Here is an 18,542-nt window from a genome sequence, read left to right on the forward strand (position 1 = left end):
ATTGGTTCCAGCCGGCTGGGTCTCGTGCCTCTTTGTGTTGCGATCGCGTAGTCTGATTCCTCCAGTTGATTTGTTGCCAAAATATTTTAGTTTGGGATCACACAACTTGCTCGTTCACTCACTTGCACTGCACGCGAGTGTGTGTCACTAGGCTTTGAATGTAAACATTTTCAAGTTCTGACAAATATACATTTAATAGATGTATATTGTTCTTTAGGGTCTGTATCGCAATGATTTCACTCAAGCAAACATGGCGTTTTATTTATTCTCTCTTATTTGATCCTTGCCTCATTGGGAATGCAGTATGTCTCGCCATTTGTGAGGGTTTCTAACGTTACAATTGTATGACGCCACAGCGCCGTCCCAACCGCCGCTGGATATCGAATGGACGCTAATTGGGTCCCGACTTTCTCTGTTCTGGGAGCCTGTGGTGGCACTGGAGTCCGAGTCAGAAGTTACAGGTTACCAAGTGAGTTGTCAGAAGCATGAACACTGCCATTTGCAATGCTCGACAAATGTTAAGGCTTGCACCTAAGCTGAGGTTTAGGCCACAGGGAGTGTTGCTAAATTAACATGGGTTCTGTTTCTTGATTTTGGCGCAAGCCGCATATGTTCAGTTCCTTCTCGGTATCTGTGTTGTTTGTCTCCTCGTGTGCCTTAACTGGTGACTAGTCTGGGCAATAGGCAGCCTTTTGCTTGAAACCAGCTGGGATAAGTAATTTAATGGATAAAATCTGTTACTTTAGGTGATTAAGTGACAAAGTAATCCATTATTTGAGGGAATAATGTACGAAAATAATCAATGACTTTCTGTAATTACTAAACTTGATTAAAGTGAAAGTATAGTGTCCTTGGGATTGAAATAGTTAATTACACAAAGTATATGATTACTTCAATACTAAATTAAAGAGTGTCTTAGTACTTAAAGTAGCAGATTACCTAAGTACTTAACACATTCACTGCTATTGACAAATCTGCTTGTCATTTCCATTTTTTCCAACTGGCATGGGTGGAGGAGGCTCTCACTCCGCTCCACTGTAAATATCTTAAAGTGGTAAAAACATTACTGATGCATAAGTAGGTGAAAACAACGGCCCATTTTAGATACGCAAACAACGCACTGTGCGAGTCCACCGGGAGAAACGGTTGGAATATGAAACTTATCTTCTATTGCCAATTATTAAAGATGGGGACAGAAGTGAGAGTTATGCTGTCATTTGGTGGATTCAGTGTGTGTATTATAATTGAACACATTTTCATTTAGGTATTGAAAATGTCAAACAGTTCCTTAAAGGTTGGCAGTGAACGAGTTAATGACCTCCTTTTGTTCCAGCCATTTGAGCCCCTCCTTTGGCCCCTAAACTGAAAAACATATACATGAGTACCCGGTATTGTACGTCTGGACTCTTAAAACAAAAACAAACAAAAAGACACACAAACAAAACAAAACAAAACAAAACAAAAAAATATATATGACTTTGGGATCCAATGAGTTCATTACATTGTCACATCAATGGTGGACAAAGATTTGAAATGATATGCCTTGGTCTGCGTATTGTGTATCACAAAATCCTTCCATTTGACTATTTATTTCAATAATTGCGTAACTAAGTTAGTAGCATATAACAGACCTGACATTTTCCTTTTCAGTTGTCTTACAGGAGAAGTCAGCTGAAAAATGTAAACACGTTCACAACAACCAATTCAACAGCCGAGGTGACCCTCCCTGAGGTCGACGATGAATACATCATTCACATTCAGTCCCTGAGTGAAGGAGGCCTGGGCCCTCCTTCAGATGCCATTCGAGTCCACCAGCTTAGTAAGCGCCGACTTTCACCTTTAAGTGGTTCAAGGAAACTGCCTTTGCGCTAGCCTGAAAGGGAAACATTGATTGCGATGCTTTTATTTGCCTACAACAAACGCAAGGTGCAATTCGGTGATTTCTGTCTTGTAACGCAACCTGACCGTGACATGAGGATAATCTGGGTCCTCATTCTCAAAGCTTTCTATTTTGCTATTGCGCCGCCCTCAAAATGATGTCGGTTCACACCTCTTCAGGGAGGAAATTTGCTCCTGAGTTCAAACAGCATTGGCTTCGGTGCCCTTAGCGAGCTCAAAACGCTTTAGATTTGCCTGAATATTGCTGCACAATTCATCTCTGTCGCTGCTTGACTTCCCCCATTACCGCATGGAATTACTGTCCTCGGGGTCTTGCCTTCAAGTGTGGATGCTCATTTGCATATAGTAAAGCTACCTCACCTAACAGCAAATGAGAGAAAAGGGGAGCAGAGACCACCCCGCAGAATTTATTTACTTATTTTCTTAAACGAGAACTTTTCTCAAACTAGAACATATCACGGGCGATTTCCTTCTCTTTAATCCATAATAGAAGAAGCCTCTCCATTTTGTTGTCGAGCGAGGTCCGTCCCGTGGCAAGGAAAGTCTTGCCCTTAGAAGATTGCCGAGTGGTTACGGCCATACTCACTAGCAAGGTTAACTATGCGTGCGCCTCCTTCGTATTTTTTTTATTATCTCCCGCTTTGTTTCAATTGTCATCATCCTCTTACTTCTTCCTTTACCGCCACTTGCAATTTTAGAAGCCATGTCTAACAGATAAAGTTTGCAAAGTCTTCACAACACACCGACCAGCTGTGCCATCAAGCTAGATGAAGGCGTTCGACCAATGGCATATCGGCATTTCTGTGATTGACGTGACGCCGGCCAATAGTATATCCGCATCTCCGTGACTGAGACCGGGACTATGACCTTAATCGACCAATAGCATATCGGCATCTCGGTGACTGACACCGTGACTGGGACAGTGACTGGGACTTTGTAAGAGCAATAGCATATCAGCGGTACCGTGACTTGCGAAAGTAGTTAATTTTGTTTATGCAGCAAAGCGAAAAAATTAGTGCGGACTCATTGACCGGCATGTTGGATTGTTCGTAAGACGAAAGGTTTGTGTGTAAGAGGGGGACAAAAAAACGCCGCGGTCCATGTTCGTAAGATGAAAAGTTTGTAAAAGAGGGAGTTCGTGAACCGGGGGCCCACTGTAAGTATATATATATATATATATATATATATATATATATATATATATATATACATAAAATCCTGATTGCTAAATGAGTACTGCAAATTTACAGTGTGGCATGGGAAATACGTTTATAGACGCTCCCTATCATAGATGCTTTGTTTCATACTGTAGATTAGATAGAAAGCCCGGCCCGCGAGCAGCGATTGCCGTTCAAATTTTCACTGACCGCAGCCTCTGCTATCAAATCAATAATATGCGGTCCACCAGCACTATTGACCAAAGTAGAAACTACTCGTGTCCAAAAAAGCTACCATATTTTCTCAAAACTCAAACCAAACACAAATTAGCTTTGTATGATCTCATCCGCTTGCCATACAGTACATGCCGAGCTGAAAGAATCGTGCGTAGCAGGCTATGACACAAATCTTTGTTGACAGAAATGTTTAAATGCAATATGTACAGTGAACCCCCGGGTTATGGCGTCCCTGGTTTACGTTTTTTTCACTTTAATAAGTGGAATACTAAATGTTTTCGTCCCCTATTTACGGCATTTTCCTGATCTACTGCATCAATAACAATTCCAAAATTCAAACTTGGCTGTCAGTGCGCATGCGTATGACTGCGAATCGCACCACGCTCATAAGGCACTCCATGCATCACTGCATACGTCACCAAGATGCTGGTCCGCTATTAGTCGGTGTCACGGCATCACTAAGATGCCGGTCTGCTGTTGGTCGGCGTCACTGTCACTAAGGTGCCGACGTGCTAAAGAAATAAAATTTCATTTTTCCTTTATATGTTATTGATGATGTTATTTCGTTATATACAAGTATGTTTTATATAAGTAGTACTTACTATATTATTTTGTTAATAATTCTTAATATGTATATAAAATTTTGATGTTTTTTTACCTGGGGTTTTGCACACATTAGCTAATTACCATAGATTTCTATTGCCCACCATACGACGATTTTGCCTTAAGATCCGAACTCCTTAACGGATGAATTTAGTACGGCGGGGGTCCGTTGTATTTTTGCAGCATTGGAAAATGTTAAGAATGTTTGTAATCCATGTTAAAACAAAAAAGCACAACTGTCGCTTTTGTTACAATGATTCATTTTGCAATAAATCATTAAAATAGCTCTCCAAAGCCAAGGTATGCACTTGGCTGTGATTCACGTCGACAGCAGCGAATCACCTGCAACTACAAACCAATTTTATACCTTGATGTGCTTCGCTCATAAAAGAAGACGGGCTTGCATATCTTGATAAATAGGTTGCAACACAATTTTCCCATTCAAATTGGTTCTTGTTAGACGCCGAGCGGAAATGTGTGCTCTAATGAATCAAGCCACAATTGACTGTTTAAATGTGTTAAATGACAAACATATACCGCCGGCGGCTCGTCTTACCTTTTTATGCAGAACAGCACATTACCAGAGTACCTAGATAAGCCAGCCCAAAAGAAATATGTAGAAAATCAGTCGTTTCAACCATCTGTTTTTGCCTCTTTTCCGGTTATATCACTGAGATTTTGTATGGAAAGAAGAACTGATCGGCTCAAATAGCTTTTTAAAGCTGATTTTCTACCCTCCGCATGTTTTGCAGGTATGAGCGCTCGTGGCTCCAGAGCCTTGAATACGAAGGCATCGCCGCCCTCCCTGCTCCTCGCCATTGCAATATCAACGTTCAGGTCGACACTGTGATGCGTTTGCTGTTTTGAACACTTTTACCTGTTTTATTTTTTTCCCGCCCTTTGCAAAGTGTGCTAGTTTTACGAGTGTGAGGTAGAGGAGCACAAGCACTGTCTGACTCCATTTTAGCCTTGTTTCTTCTCTACTCTGGAATGATGCAGATGCCTTACTTTTTCATTCACGTGCCACAGTAGTTTCAGCCTTCCTATGATTACGGTCTCACACACCGGCTTTCAATAATGAAGATCTTTGAGTATCTCGGCAACCCACGATGAGAAGTGACGTTTTGTATTTTGGGCCTTTTCCTCCCTTTGTCTGAATTGGCGAGCCGCAGCGCAATCCTTGGAAAGCGGCCGTGCCTTTCAAGCCCGTTTTGAGTCAACTTCATCTTTACTTGCTCGTTGGCGGTCCCGTCCCAGACTCCAACTCATATACGTCTATTTACCTTGCACGATTTGATTTTGGAGCGCTCCGTTTAGCATGAGAGCTCCTCAAGGTTTTTCACAGCAGTCCTTGTGTTTTCCTGCAAACTGACGGATTGCATCTGCAGAGAGTTTTAGTCAGAGAGGTCTACAAGTACCACGGCAGTGCGAAAACAATCAGACTTATACTTTGGTTCTGGTCATTACAGGTGAGAGGATTACCGCATCGCAAGGTAGCAACTCGGTAAATAAATTAAAAGATCGCAATTGAACATAATTACTAAATAATTGACTAAATCATGCGCCAGTGATTTCTTTAGCTCGTCTGCACTATGGGCTAAATGCCACTTAATAAGCATTTATTTTCTGTTTTGTCCAGTAAATGTGTTTCAGATTGTAATCATATTTTTGGTAGAATGTGGATATTTGCTCTCATATGTGGAACCCAAAAGAGAAATTAGACAATTAAGCAGGCAGGTTTTTCCATTTAGTTATCATCACATTAAACTAACTTGGACAGTTTACATTTCCAACACTGGCGAAAAAAACTGGCGAAGTACAGCCTAATGATCAATTAACCGATTCACATGCCTTAGCACCACCATAATTCTGTATAATACCATAATTTTGTTTCAAGTTCCAAACCCTCCGACTTGAACAACCTTCATTCTGTCTGTAGTTTAAAATCAACCACTGTTTTCTTTTTAGCAGAGTGAGAAAGTTTTAAAATTCCAAAATAAAAAGTTTAAAATCTTTCTAAGAGGTTTTACCCTTTTTACCATTTTACTTGGTTTAATTTTAAACTTTTCAAGTTTTTATTTTTGAATCTTAAAATCTTTTATCTTTTATCTTTTATCTTTTATCTTTAATCTTTTAAGTCTCTCACTGTCTGATAAAAAGAAAACAACAGTTGACTTGAACCCTCCTGTTATGTTCCGGGTCAAAGTGACCCATTTTAAACTTTGAAGATCAAGAAAAAAAATTGTTTTCCTCACGAAACGTTCTATTTGAGTAAAAATCAACAAATAATATGAAAACGGTTCATCTTACATATTTGCAACCACACACACTACTACATAATTATATAATATAGATACTGTCCGGGTCAATTTGACCCAGCAATCAATCTGGAGGTCAAAGTATGTCAGAAATGCCCGACTCTTTCCTTCTTCGCGACTGTAAGACATGGTTCACACAAATCACTCACACACAGACACACACGAGCGCACGCGCAACTCCCCGGGCGTTATGACAATGAGAACCACGTACGTTCTCACGAAACGACGTCGCCCACAATCAGTGGACGTTCAAAAGGGAGTGGTAAATCCTACAAGAGTCTCTGCGTGGGCGTCCTATCAAGATTTCACCCAGCCAGGAAGACCCTCACTAAATGAGCAGCAGAAGCAAAGCGATCAAAGCCCAGGAGCCCAGATGGTCTCTGGCTCATCCACAGTTAACATTTCAGCTTACTCTTGCGAAAATGTAAAAATTCTCCAGAGACATTGTGGCTCAAAATATAGTCCTGTCTGTCTGAGCATCCCACAAACTGGCTGTTTATCCATCATTTGACTTATGGATCCCAGCCAGGATGAGGAGCCCCGAATACGCATCTGCATGAGCATTCTTCAGCTCCTTTCACTTTTTACCGAAGACACACCTCCTTTGTAGATTAGTCATTTTCAAATATTTTCTGCATTGAATGTGGCACGACCATCTGAAAAGCTGACTTCATGTTTTATATTTTGTTTACTGCAAACAGTTTTGATGCATGTCTGAGGATGAAGGCGGCTGTATTTAGTATTTTTGACATGAATGTCTTGTTTGAACAAATAGGAATAACACTTTCCATTATCTGGTTCAGAAGTGATAAAACATGACAAAAACATTTTGAACATTTTTTTCTTTGTAAAAAACGAGTACATTTTCCTTACAGTTTAACTGTTAGAGGTAAGGAAACATTATTACTCTTAATAATGATTTAATAGTTAGTAATTGAGTTCATAATAATAAAATATCAACAATGTTTGTTAGGATTTTGGAATTCTTTTGGGTAACTAAACCTGACTGGGTCAAATTGACACTGGAACACCATTGTTGTTGCTTAAAAAAAAAAAAAGGACTGAACAGGAGGGTTGAATTTCATAAGAAATTGTAAAAATAACACATAATGGCTGGACAGACCTATAGTATCGGTTTGTGGAAACAAATACAAAAGTGATGACATTTGGGCACATTACACCTGACAGCGGTGATTATCATTAGGTGCATTTTTTTTTTTTTTTAGTTTGACATTGCCGCTTTTCACTTTTGAGTCATTTCCTAGAATAGTGACATGCATTTTGGATGATTTTCTTTTGCGAATTATGATGGAAATTAGCCCTGACTTGACCCCCAAAGGATGAATAAATGACAGCACAATATTGCATGTCTGCGGCAAGACTTTGGCACACGGAAATGTCGCATTTCCATTAATAGTCAAGTTTCGCGGATAATACAAGGCCGCGAAAACACTTCACAGTTGTTCTATTCCCTTTCTCACCTTCCCAAAGAATCATGAGGCCATTTATCTTTCAATCACAGCCGCTTGCATTGTTGGGCAATGTGTGGAAAGACTTTCAACAGCAGATGCAAGGGAAGGCTACGTTTCACATGCCAATTATTTAATCGAAAAAAAAAAAGTACTTTTGCAAGCATTGGTTAGTTGTCAGCCACGGATGTAATGGCACTTTCAGTACCCTGTTGATTTGCCCGAGCAATTTGAAAATGTCTCTTTGGGTTCAGGGAAAAGGTTACAAGGCTTCTCCGCTTTCATTCCTGACATTTTTGTTCAATTAATAAGACGTACACCCAGCAGATTAATCAATAGTGAAATCCATCTCGGCAACAGCGTTAGCCACCGAATCAGTGTTTGCGGTCCGCAGGAGAAGTTTCAAGATCTGCCAACGCAACAAACAAAAATTACGGTACATGCCAGTCCGATCATCCCAATGGAGCTCGCCAGCAGCTTTTTAGGAAAAATGTATGTTCAGCTGTGTTTATCACTTTGTGAATCTGTCCGTTGTTGTCTGTTGGATTGGCTCCTTTACAGTATGTGCTGTATTTGTCGTCTTTGTTTGTTGTATTCAAGCCAGCCGCAACCTGCCTCATCTTTGAAATGTCCTTTGAATGGCCCGAGAGGTTCCAATCGGATATATGACGCGGTCGTGCGTTCAAACACTGATTTGATGAATGGACAATGCCGACAGGTGTGGTTTTTGAGAAGACGTTCAATCAGATGAATACATTTGAGCGGCGCCGGATGGAAGCGATGGCCGAATATGTCGGTCATTATAAGAAATCTCAATTTGGAATGTCATGGTTCACCCAAACAACGTCAAATTGCAAAGCATATGCTTAAAGGACATGATGTTCGCATTGTGTTTTTTTTTTCCCCGTATGCAGTTATTTTGTGTACATTATTACATTGAGGAATGGCATTTTACTACTGTTTACACGGGAAACATATCTCAGTTTTTTTATGATTATACAGTATATTGAAAATGGAAAAAAAAATATGTGTTCTGGTACTGCAAAGCAATGGCGATATCTTTGTTTTTGTAAAGTAGCAGTGCTGTGGCGATGTTTTAATGACTTAAGTGTAAGCGCTGCCAAGCCCTTGCGCTACGTTTTTTTTTTTTTTTTCTGACCTTGATTGTTTGAAGTATTGTTTTCTTTAGCGATTCTGCGCAAAGGTCAAGTGTTGCTTTAAAAGAAATAACATGATGGAAAAATTCTGTACATGTTGAGATTTGACGCAACGTCCCGCAACTGAGGCGAGTCACTCGGAAATTGGCGGTCCAACTTGAAAAATTCATGATCCGAAAGTAACGTTTCTTAGGCTGATGCCAACACAGAGAGCCTTTCATTTTAGATCTGAGGCAAAAAGCAGCAAAACTGATTACAATGCGACAGCATATCAAGCGACACCCCCCCCTCCCCCCCAAGGAAATGCTTGGCCTTTCTGTTCACTCTCGAATGTGATCTCTGTGAGATCGTGGCAGTCGCGTTTTCACATTGAAAAGTCAGTTGCTGATCTTGATATGCTGAAGCTGTGCATGTATAATATTGTTTGGTGCATTTGTGTTTTCTAAATGAGGCAGTTAATAAAAACAAACAAAATCAACTCAGATTTCCGACTGGAATTGTATAATACACCATACAACGCTGTAGAGATAATGTTTCATTTTCAGCATCAATGGCTTTATTGTCTTTTACTGCAGGTCAAATATAAGTAGTACCTTGGGGGGGGCAAAAACTATAAAGTGAACAATATGAGGCCATTTTTGCCATTTTTTTAAATTACATGGCACCTGTAATATCCTATTCATTGGTGGAAAAAAGACATTGATCTGAATGTGGCGTTGGTTTAGAAACTGATCTCATAATATTTCATGACATGGAATTCAATGCATCTGCATTGTAGCATTTTTCATTGTTTGGTTTATTTCATTCTTTGAAGGAAGACTATTTGGAAAAAAAACCCACACAGTTTGATAAATAAGGGTAAATAATAGCAAATGAATAATTTGGGAGATTAAAAAAATGTTTAAGAGTCGTATGTTGATTAAAACTGAAATTGACATGCAGGTTCCAAAATGACTTTTGTTTGTTTGTTTTTCTAAGCACATAGTTTTTTTCTGTCCAATTTAGTCAAGCCAAACCTTACCTCTTGAGAGAAAACAAAGTGGGTCTAGAAACCCTCCCACTGATCGCTGTTCATTCCAGTTCAAATCAGACAACGCTATCAAATGCGTTTATATATTTTGTGGGCAACGTTACTTTTCTGTCCTTCTCGTAACGTTCAAAACGGTGCGCAGGAGAGATGATTTTTTTTTTTTCATTCGGTGTTAAACTCAGTGTTAAGTAACCAGACACGGTGACCCTCATGACACCAAGAAGCACCACTTTCTTAGCGCAGCAACTGAAGTCATTTGCTACTGTCTCTCTTCAACCGGCCACCTTGAATTTACGCCACTTCCATGGCTGACATCACATTCACTCTTTTTCCGAATTAATTCTTGCAGCTGACTTTGGAAATGCGCTTCATAGCAACTGTAGCCAGATTCATTTACTGGTACACAGATGAGACTGGTTCCCTCGCTACAGTTTACCCTCCTGATAAGCAAATTCCACTACGCTGTCGCTGCCGATTGGGGTTCAGTTCGATTTGTTTGTTGACTTGATCATTTTTTTTGTTTTGCAGCCACAAAATTGTTTAAAACAGCCGACAGACCTAAGCCAACAAAAATGCGTGTTCCCTAGAATAGTCTTTCGCCGGCTTATGGTTTAATTTATGGTTTAATTATGGTTTAATTTGACCATAATAGATTACTTTGTTGTTGATCTGTTTGTCCGCCATCATTTCTCAGAGGAGTCAGACCCACCCGGTGAACCTTGGCCAGTACCAAAATGGAGCGGCCGGGAGATTAAAAATTTTAAACTGGCAACAGAACCCACAGTCAAACCTGCAAAAGAAGCCACGGGAGAAATTCAATCAAAATGCTTGAATGAATGGACTTACGCCGTTGTGGTGTTGAACAACACGTTTGTTGTTTTGGAATTCATGAGAAGCTACAATGCAGGCGTTAAATAAAGATTTGCGCTTGGTTGATGGCGCTCTACAGTCCTGAAACAAATGTATTTGAATACCAAAAAAAATAAAAGGTCAATTTTCACAAATACCCTATGTCCAAATTGACTCATACTAGAGCAAGTACACAATTTGATTAAGGTCCGGAATTGCTGGAGTCCACATCGTTAGCGCTTCAACAAAAGAATGACACGGAAGGCTACTGTGAAATATCGATTTAGGCAGTGTTGCAGAGATGCTTTTACGATAATAAGAAGTGGAGAACCCTGTTGGGAGATCAATGAGGAGAGGAAGTGAGGAAAAGAGAAGTTTCTCCCCACACACCACAGATCATCCATAACGAGCCGGGGCGTCGATACTTAGCAATGGCTCTTCACCTTCTTGTATTGACCACTGCACCGCCATGTCAGGAAACTTTCTTTTGCAACGCAGACAGTAGGAAATGTTTAGTAACATCTGCACACCCTTGCTTTTCTACCCCCATGTATTGCTGACTTGCATCTTGAGTTGATTCACTCTTCCGGGGTATCGGCCGAGACGTTGAGATCGTGTATCGCCTCTCATCAATGAAGATGCTGGCAGTAAATCGCATCCGTCTATTTGGCTCGTTCTCGTGATAGGTCGGATGCGCCAGAGGTGCAGTACGCTCCGCACTGTCGCTAGCTGGCAGACGAATAGCCATGAACACTCACATTTAGAAGGGTCTTGGCCCATTTGGTGTCCGTGCCTTCAGTGAAGACCGATACCAAGTCACAATTTTACAAAGTGTGCAGAAGAAATCAGGCTAAGCGGTCAACTCAAAACAAACTTTGTACTACAATTATAAGACAGGTTACGGTCTCCTGTAACCACACTGCGTAGTTTTTGTTTTTTGGTTGTTTTTTTTTGGTCAGGCTCTCCTCTTATTTCCACCCTCCACCATCCAAGCTCCTGTTGCCTTCATGGCCCCCACGCACAATCGGAAAGAAGTAAAACTTGTCAAATATTATACAAGGAAGCTACACGAAATGTTCCGAACGTCCAACTACTACTTACGTTTTTGCTAGTTTTTCAGTTTGTGTTGCTCTGACCAGCCAATCAGAGGACACAAAATGCTGACATCAACGAGGGCGTCTTTGAAAAGAGGAATTTGAAACGTGATTTCAATCAGCAACACCCTTGCTTGGGAAACGACACATCTCTGGCCGGTCTAGGAAATTTAAATGGAAACATTTTTTTCACAAATTGTAAAAAATAAATTAAATAATTAACATTTACACACACACACACACACACACACACACACACACACACACACACACTGTGGATGAAGGCAGTGCATCCAAGAGAAATGCTACGAAATGAAAATAATGTCCTGTTGGGAATAATTAATTCATTTATTAACTATATGGAACAAATTTAGGTTGGATATGTAGGTGAGTGCTTCTGATGGTGTTTAAGCCAGAAAGGAGACCTTGCCGGTCATGAACGCCCACCCCTGCATTCACATCTACCGACAATTTGGTGACTTCAAAGTAGGCACGAGCACAGAACAGAATAAGCAAATTGCACATAAAAACGTGGATATGAATGCAGTACCTCGAACGTGTGACAAACTCGCGCACCGCAATTTCAGCGCAAAGCCATGAGTGTTATCCAAGGTTCACACTGCCCTCCTGTGGTTAAAGCATGTAAGTGCAGTCAATGTTGTGTCTGAAGCGCATCTTCACTGACCAGAGAGCATGACAGAGTAGTGCAAAATATGAAAGATCACCTACAGTCGACCAATTTTTAAAAATGAAAACATATCTGCTGTACTAATGAATGACTTTTTATTCACGATCATTTTTACCACCTTTACTTTTTGTCTTTTTTTTTTTTTTTGCGATTCATGCCACTTTGCTGAATTGCGCCGCTTCAGCATTTAAAGACGCAGGGTGGAATATTTAGCGGCCATTTACCGGTGTTACCCGAATGCAGCACGCGCACTACGGCGTCACAGAGAGACCATATTTGGAAACATGCGCCCAGCGAGCGAGAGTTACCGAATACACCCAAAAATTACAATCTACCATTGTTTCCAGGGCATAATAGCTTGAAACCTACTGTGCAAATTTTGGGCCAATCTGTCAACGCTGATTAGTTACCCCAGGCCTCCGCGCACATAAAGAAAACGAAAACCTAAATATTACCAGTCAAGTAGAATGCAGGACAGATGTGCAGGAAGATTAACGGGGGGCATGAACACAACTCATGCAGCGGATAGAATGAAGCCACAGGCTAAAGCATTTCCTGTTGTATCGCAATGTCTTTTCAGACTTTTTCTTTTGTGTTTGATGGATGGAGCCAAATGTGTAGAATTACGAGACATTTTAGCTCCTAAACCGATCATCGATCTTTGCATCGCATAAAACGTGCTGCGTAGAGTGGATGTATTTTCTTTTTCTTTTCTTTTACGTTTGAATTAGCGATTGACGTACAAAATAGAACTCGCTCATCTGCACACTCGACACAACCTGACATCCAAAACAACTCCTTAGCTTTCCGTAGCAAAAAACAAACATGACTGCCCCCATCTGGATAGATGTACGGAGTAGACCTACGACTATATATTAAATATATGCTGGTTGGACAGAACATATTAATTTACACTTTATTACATTTATATTTGGTGTTCAAAATTATTGTCAGTCTGCATATTTCATATTGTCACTCTCAGTTTTATTAGCAAGTCAATTTACAGGTAGACTACACTAAAGCCACGTGGATGTACGTTAGCTCATTTTATTCACACTATTTTACACGATCAATTTGCAGAAATAGACATTTGAATGCATTAGTACAGTAGTACAATAAGCAGCTAGAGGAAATTAATGAATGGGTGGATGTTCACATTTTCAAGGAGCCTTTCAGAGCACTTTTGTAAATACCGATGAATATCGACAATAATTAAAATAGGAAATGAGAAATTTGAAATATAACATAATATGACCTGTAGTTTTTACTTAATTCGTAGCACGTCTTTATTTTTTCATTCATGTTTAAAATTTTTGACCTTTAATTTTTCATTGTTACATTACATGGGATATTCAACAGCAGCCTTTCGCTGCTGTCTGTTTCAATTTTGTGCTTGGTGGGCTTAGTCTTCTCAGTCTGCTCTTTAGCAGGTCAAATGCATGCTCCATAGTGTGCAGTTTTGGACTCAGGCTTAACAGTGCTTGATGCGTTTACTCTGATCGATTGAAATCCGTCTGTTGTTCCAGTACTTTCGCACGCATTACAAGTTTGTATCCGACCCACATGTACAAGTGATGAAAGTGGAACTGCTGATCATTAGTGACAAATCTTATCCAGTACTTCTGGTGATTAATATATGATATAGCCTGACATGTGCAGTACATTGCTTTAGAAAATCTCTAGCGCTAACCAACCTGAGCAATTGCATCCAATTCTCAGGGGATCCACCTGTATGACGCTGAAGTCGTGAACAGAAGCCAGCAGCCTGCCATGCCTGCAGGCGTTCAGCCTCCCAAGATTGTCATTTCCAGCTGGAATGGCCAGATTGGATGATTCGCCTCTCATCGTCCAGATACGAGTAGCCGCCTCTCACTTGAGTTAATATGATGCTTTGTAGCGATCGGGGATCTGGCTCGAGAAGAATAGCCAAAAATTCAAGGAAAAGTTGACAACAGGAATACACCGTTTAGTCCCAAGATTTCTATTCAGCACAATTCACCGAAACCACTTCCATCATGTAATATGCTGTTCACATTGTGCACTACCAAGAGATATAGATGTATAGAAGAGGTTCTATCGACTTGTTGAATTGTGGTGGCATTGACTGTTCCAGACTTCTTCTTCCAGACTTTTAGAATTTCTCTTGCCGCTTTTACGAATCCGTCGAAGCTCTCGATGTTCTGGCGGCGTTGGTCGCATTTATTCACCAGCAGCGAGAAAAAGGCTACCAAGGCAACATGTGAGGACTTTACCACTGTGGAATATTTTTGGCTTTTGCTTCTTTCCTAAGTCTCAAATGCTTTTCCTCGATAGGTTTGTACAGCCTTATCAGTTTGAACTGGATCTCCTTGCTGTTCCTGTTCGTCTTCTGTTCAGGACCGAGCCCAAGGTACTTTGGAGTAACTTGAGATCACTGATGTTGGTCTTTGATTCCAAACAAATTGCATCAAACAAGACACATTAGAGACTTTAGTCACTGTCACACTCCCTCTACGACTCACTGCTAAAGAGAAAATCGCTTGAAATATCTCTTTTTGTTGGTCCTTACGTCCTGTTTAAATATGGTAAGGATGGCTGTGAAATCCAAAATATCTAATATTTTCAGAATGTGAATTATGTATGCGTACTGTATACATGTGTAAATGCATGTTGGTGTGTCCCCCCTAACAGCCAACAACTTATGATGCCCATAACAAAATATTGCTGCTTTCCTTTCCTATTCTCAAAAAGTTTGATGTGGGCATGTGTAGGGTTGTTCACATACATTTTGGTGAGGTTCATTCAGGATTTTCGTACATGATGCAATCACAGGCACAGCCACTTTACATGCCTTTTTTTCTTGAATGAAAAAAATGAAATGAATGAAAAAGATGAAAGATTGACATGGTTTGTAGTGCCATCAAAATGACTCCAAAATTAATCACTTTCATCACATTAAATGACATGTATTTTAAAAATGGAGTGATCATTTAATTCCTTATTTAACTTAAAATAGTAAACGTAATCATATGCATGCTCAAAACTGGTCAACATGGCGCTTCACAGTTCTCATCAATTTGACGCTTATTCATCTTAAACTATTTGAAGGGATTCAAATGGCATTGATATTGGTATTTTTCACATATTGCCTTATTGAATCAAAAACAAGGAGTTTTCAGTTTCAAATTCCACTTCTTTCAGAGGGACTTGTGCTTTTGAGTGTGCGTCTGTGTGAACAGCTCGTGTGAACGAAAGAGATAAACTGCTCCGCCATTTAAACACTGGAAGATCCGGACAAGTTGTCCGCATTGGCAGCGGACCTCAAGGTATGTACATAAGCCATTAAAAACGGATGGTGTTCCTCACGGTCTGGTAAAGCTGCCAGTCTTCCAACTGACATCCATATCAGCACAATTCATACAGGAGCTTCCCGGGAGGCAGACGAAAATCTCCACTCGAGATCATTGACACCACGGAGAGCCGCAGTGAGATGAACATCCTAAAGGTTCATGTTCTCGCTCTCATGTTTTACATTTCCGACGTTCACGATTCTCACTCTGTTCCTTCTTCCACGCAGAAATATGCAAAGCCAATATTCACAGATGAATCCTATGTGGAGGTGCAGAGGAAGCAGGAAAGAGCTTTAAACACCCAACAGCTCACTGCCTTTGGACCAGCGCTCGCCCGGAGGGACAAGCTGGCTCGGCGGGAAGATGAAAGCTGTCGTCTGGAGACGGCTCTCAGGCAGGTTTTCGCAGCCCACGTGTTGAGTGAAAATCTCAGTGTGCTCTTCTCGGCACAACTGATGTTTTTTTTTTGTTTGTTTGTTCTCTTTTTGTAGTTATGTCCTGCCCACCCACATGATGATCAAGATATCAGAGGAGCTGCTCAAGTTGACTCACGATCAAGATATCAGAGGAGCTGCTCAAGTTGACTCACTCTCCTTCTTGAACAAGGATTCCTTTGTTCAGTCAGTTCTCACCACGTCGTGCCTTACGTCTGTGTTTTATTCATAAACTCGGTGCAGTCTTTTGTTAGTTTCAACTCAGAGAGCTTCAAGTTATCATCGTCTGCTCAAACTAACTCTGCCCCACTGCTGTCAAATGGAAGGTCAAAAAGGTCCTCAAAAAATGCCTCTCCTCAAGGAAATAGAATGAGGAGGAGGGGCTTTTCGAGGCTTTGCGTCATTAAGCCAACGCCGAAAGTCGGGCGTTCCGTCAGCAATTTGTCCTTTTGGCAAATTTTGGCTCAACTCTTGAAGTGCTCTTCAAAGATAAAACAGCTTACATCCATAAAACTATATTGAGCGTTTAAGCCACAGTAAGATGCATTTTGAATCCAAACACTGAATATTCGGAAAATGAAAGTGAACACAATGATTCAATGAAATCCTATTACACATAAAATAAAATAAAATAAAAATTAAATTGTACCTAAATTATTTCAAGGAAAAAGTGCCTAAATTTCTGGCAAATGTGTTGAACCCAAAAGGTTAATATAACTGAACCTTACTTAGGCAGTAATTTTTTTTATGAACCAACAAAGAAAGTCTGTGACCCACACTTGGCTTGCTGGTGCCTATCCCAGCTGACTTTGGGCAGTAGGCAGGAGACAACCTGAACTGGTTGCCAGCCAATTACAGGTCACACAGAGACGAACAAACATTTACACACCCAACTACACCTGTGGGACAATTTAGTCTGTCCAATAGACCTCCCATGCATGTTTTTGGGAAAGATGGAGGAAGCCAGAGTGCCCAGAGAAAACCCACGCAGGCTCGGGGGGAACATGCAAACTCCACACCGGAAAACCGGAGCCATGTGGATTTGAACTTAGGTCCTTTTAACCGTGAGGTGGGCGTGCTATTCGCTGTGCTACTGAGCTGCCTTATTTAATTCTACGGTATATTTCAGTAATTAATGAAACATTTATTTGATTAATGAAACATTTAAGGCGGCTTGTGACTCCAGAAAATGAATGGATGAATAATGTCTTCTTGAATTCAAACAGCTTATGATTAGAATCAAATTTGCCAGTTTCATCTGTAAAAGGAGAGATCTGGTTAGGGTTAGAAAAAAAGGAAGTAGCTTGGAGTCAGAGTTAAAAAAAAATACTCAAGGGATTAAAATAAAGTCCCCAAAAATCCAAGAAAGAAAGAATGAATGAATGAGTGTGAGCAATAAACTCCAAATGCGGGTGGGAGGCCCGGATAAATTGCACAAGAGAGAAGCGGCGAGAGAGTCAATGGCAGCCTTTCACCGCTAGGGGAGGCTAGCTTTCCGTCAGCAAAAACGTAAATGGGTGAAATCAATATTTATCATTTCATCCCGAGGGTTCAAAGGTTTTATTCATGCTCTCTCTGTCTTTTGTCTCTGTGTGAATAATTTTCAATAATTTGCAATCCTTCATTCTTGTCTGTATAGTACTGTTACTATATTATCATCTGAGCCTTTCGTTTCCACAGTCTGGAAATGGCAACATTCCATTGCATAGACCAATTTCTGTATTATATTTTGGAAATACCAAATACCAAAAATGTTCTCGCCTTCAAGAAGGATTTCAAAGTAGGCTTAAAGTTTTAACAGTATCTAGCATAGCTTTGTTCATGGACACATGGACATATGTGGTCGTCCGGCACAGGATTCAAACCCTTATCCCTTTGGACAAACTGGATAAACGATTACCAACAAGCTCAAGCCTTGACGAGGAAGTACATACAATGATGCTGCATGAGATGTAGGATGTGAAATGCCTGATTTAGGATGTCTTACAAGGCTTTTGTTTTTTTCTTATATGTAGTCATTATTTAAAATGCCCATATATACTCTAAAAAAAGTATAGTAAGTAGTAGTAAGTATAGTTTTTAAATGACTTCATTTTGTCTTTTTGTTTTTTCTTTTAAAGGTCTTACTCACCAGCAACCAGCAGTTACATTCCCGCTTTGGTGATTAATGGCACATATATGCTCTACTACTCTTTTTTTTTTTAGGTATCTTTAGAGGTCTGCAGACTTTTACAGGACCAATGTAGAAAGGGGCCTGTGCCACCAAGGTTCTCAACTT

At 40.4% G+C, this 18,542-nt stretch overlaps 1 protein-coding gene across 3 annotated transcripts in view; it reads left to right on the plus strand.

Annotated features, from left to right (window-relative positions):
• The window catches only part of LOC148427587 (contactin-3-like), a 61,781-nt gene extending 52,463 nt beyond the window's left edge, over positions 1 to 9,318 (plus strand). For all 3 annotated transcript variants that reach the window (XM_088407622.1, XM_088407623.1, XM_088407624.1), the window contains 3 exons: positions 357 to 469; positions 1,651 to 1,819; positions 4,649 to 9,318. In XM_088407622.1, coding sequence (XP_088263748.1) covers positions 357 to 469; positions 1,651 to 1,819; positions 4,649 to 4,746 — 380 coding nt within the window. In that variant the 3' untranslated portion in view covers positions 4,747 to 9,318. The remainder of the gene's footprint in view (positions 1 to 356; positions 470 to 1,650; positions 1,820 to 4,648) is intronic.
• The last annotated feature ends 9,224 nt before the right edge of the window (positions 9,319 to 18,542 follow it).

The sequence above is a fragment of the Hippichthys cyanospilos genome, chromosome 2 (genome assembly GCF_059441005.1).
Source record: "Hippichthys cyanospilos isolate Australia breed blue-spotted pipefish chromosome 2, RoL_Hcya_1.0, whole genome shotgun sequence".
Classification (NCBI taxonomy): Eukaryota; Metazoa; Chordata; class Actinopteri; order Syngnathiformes; family Syngnathidae; genus Hippichthys; species Hippichthys cyanospilos.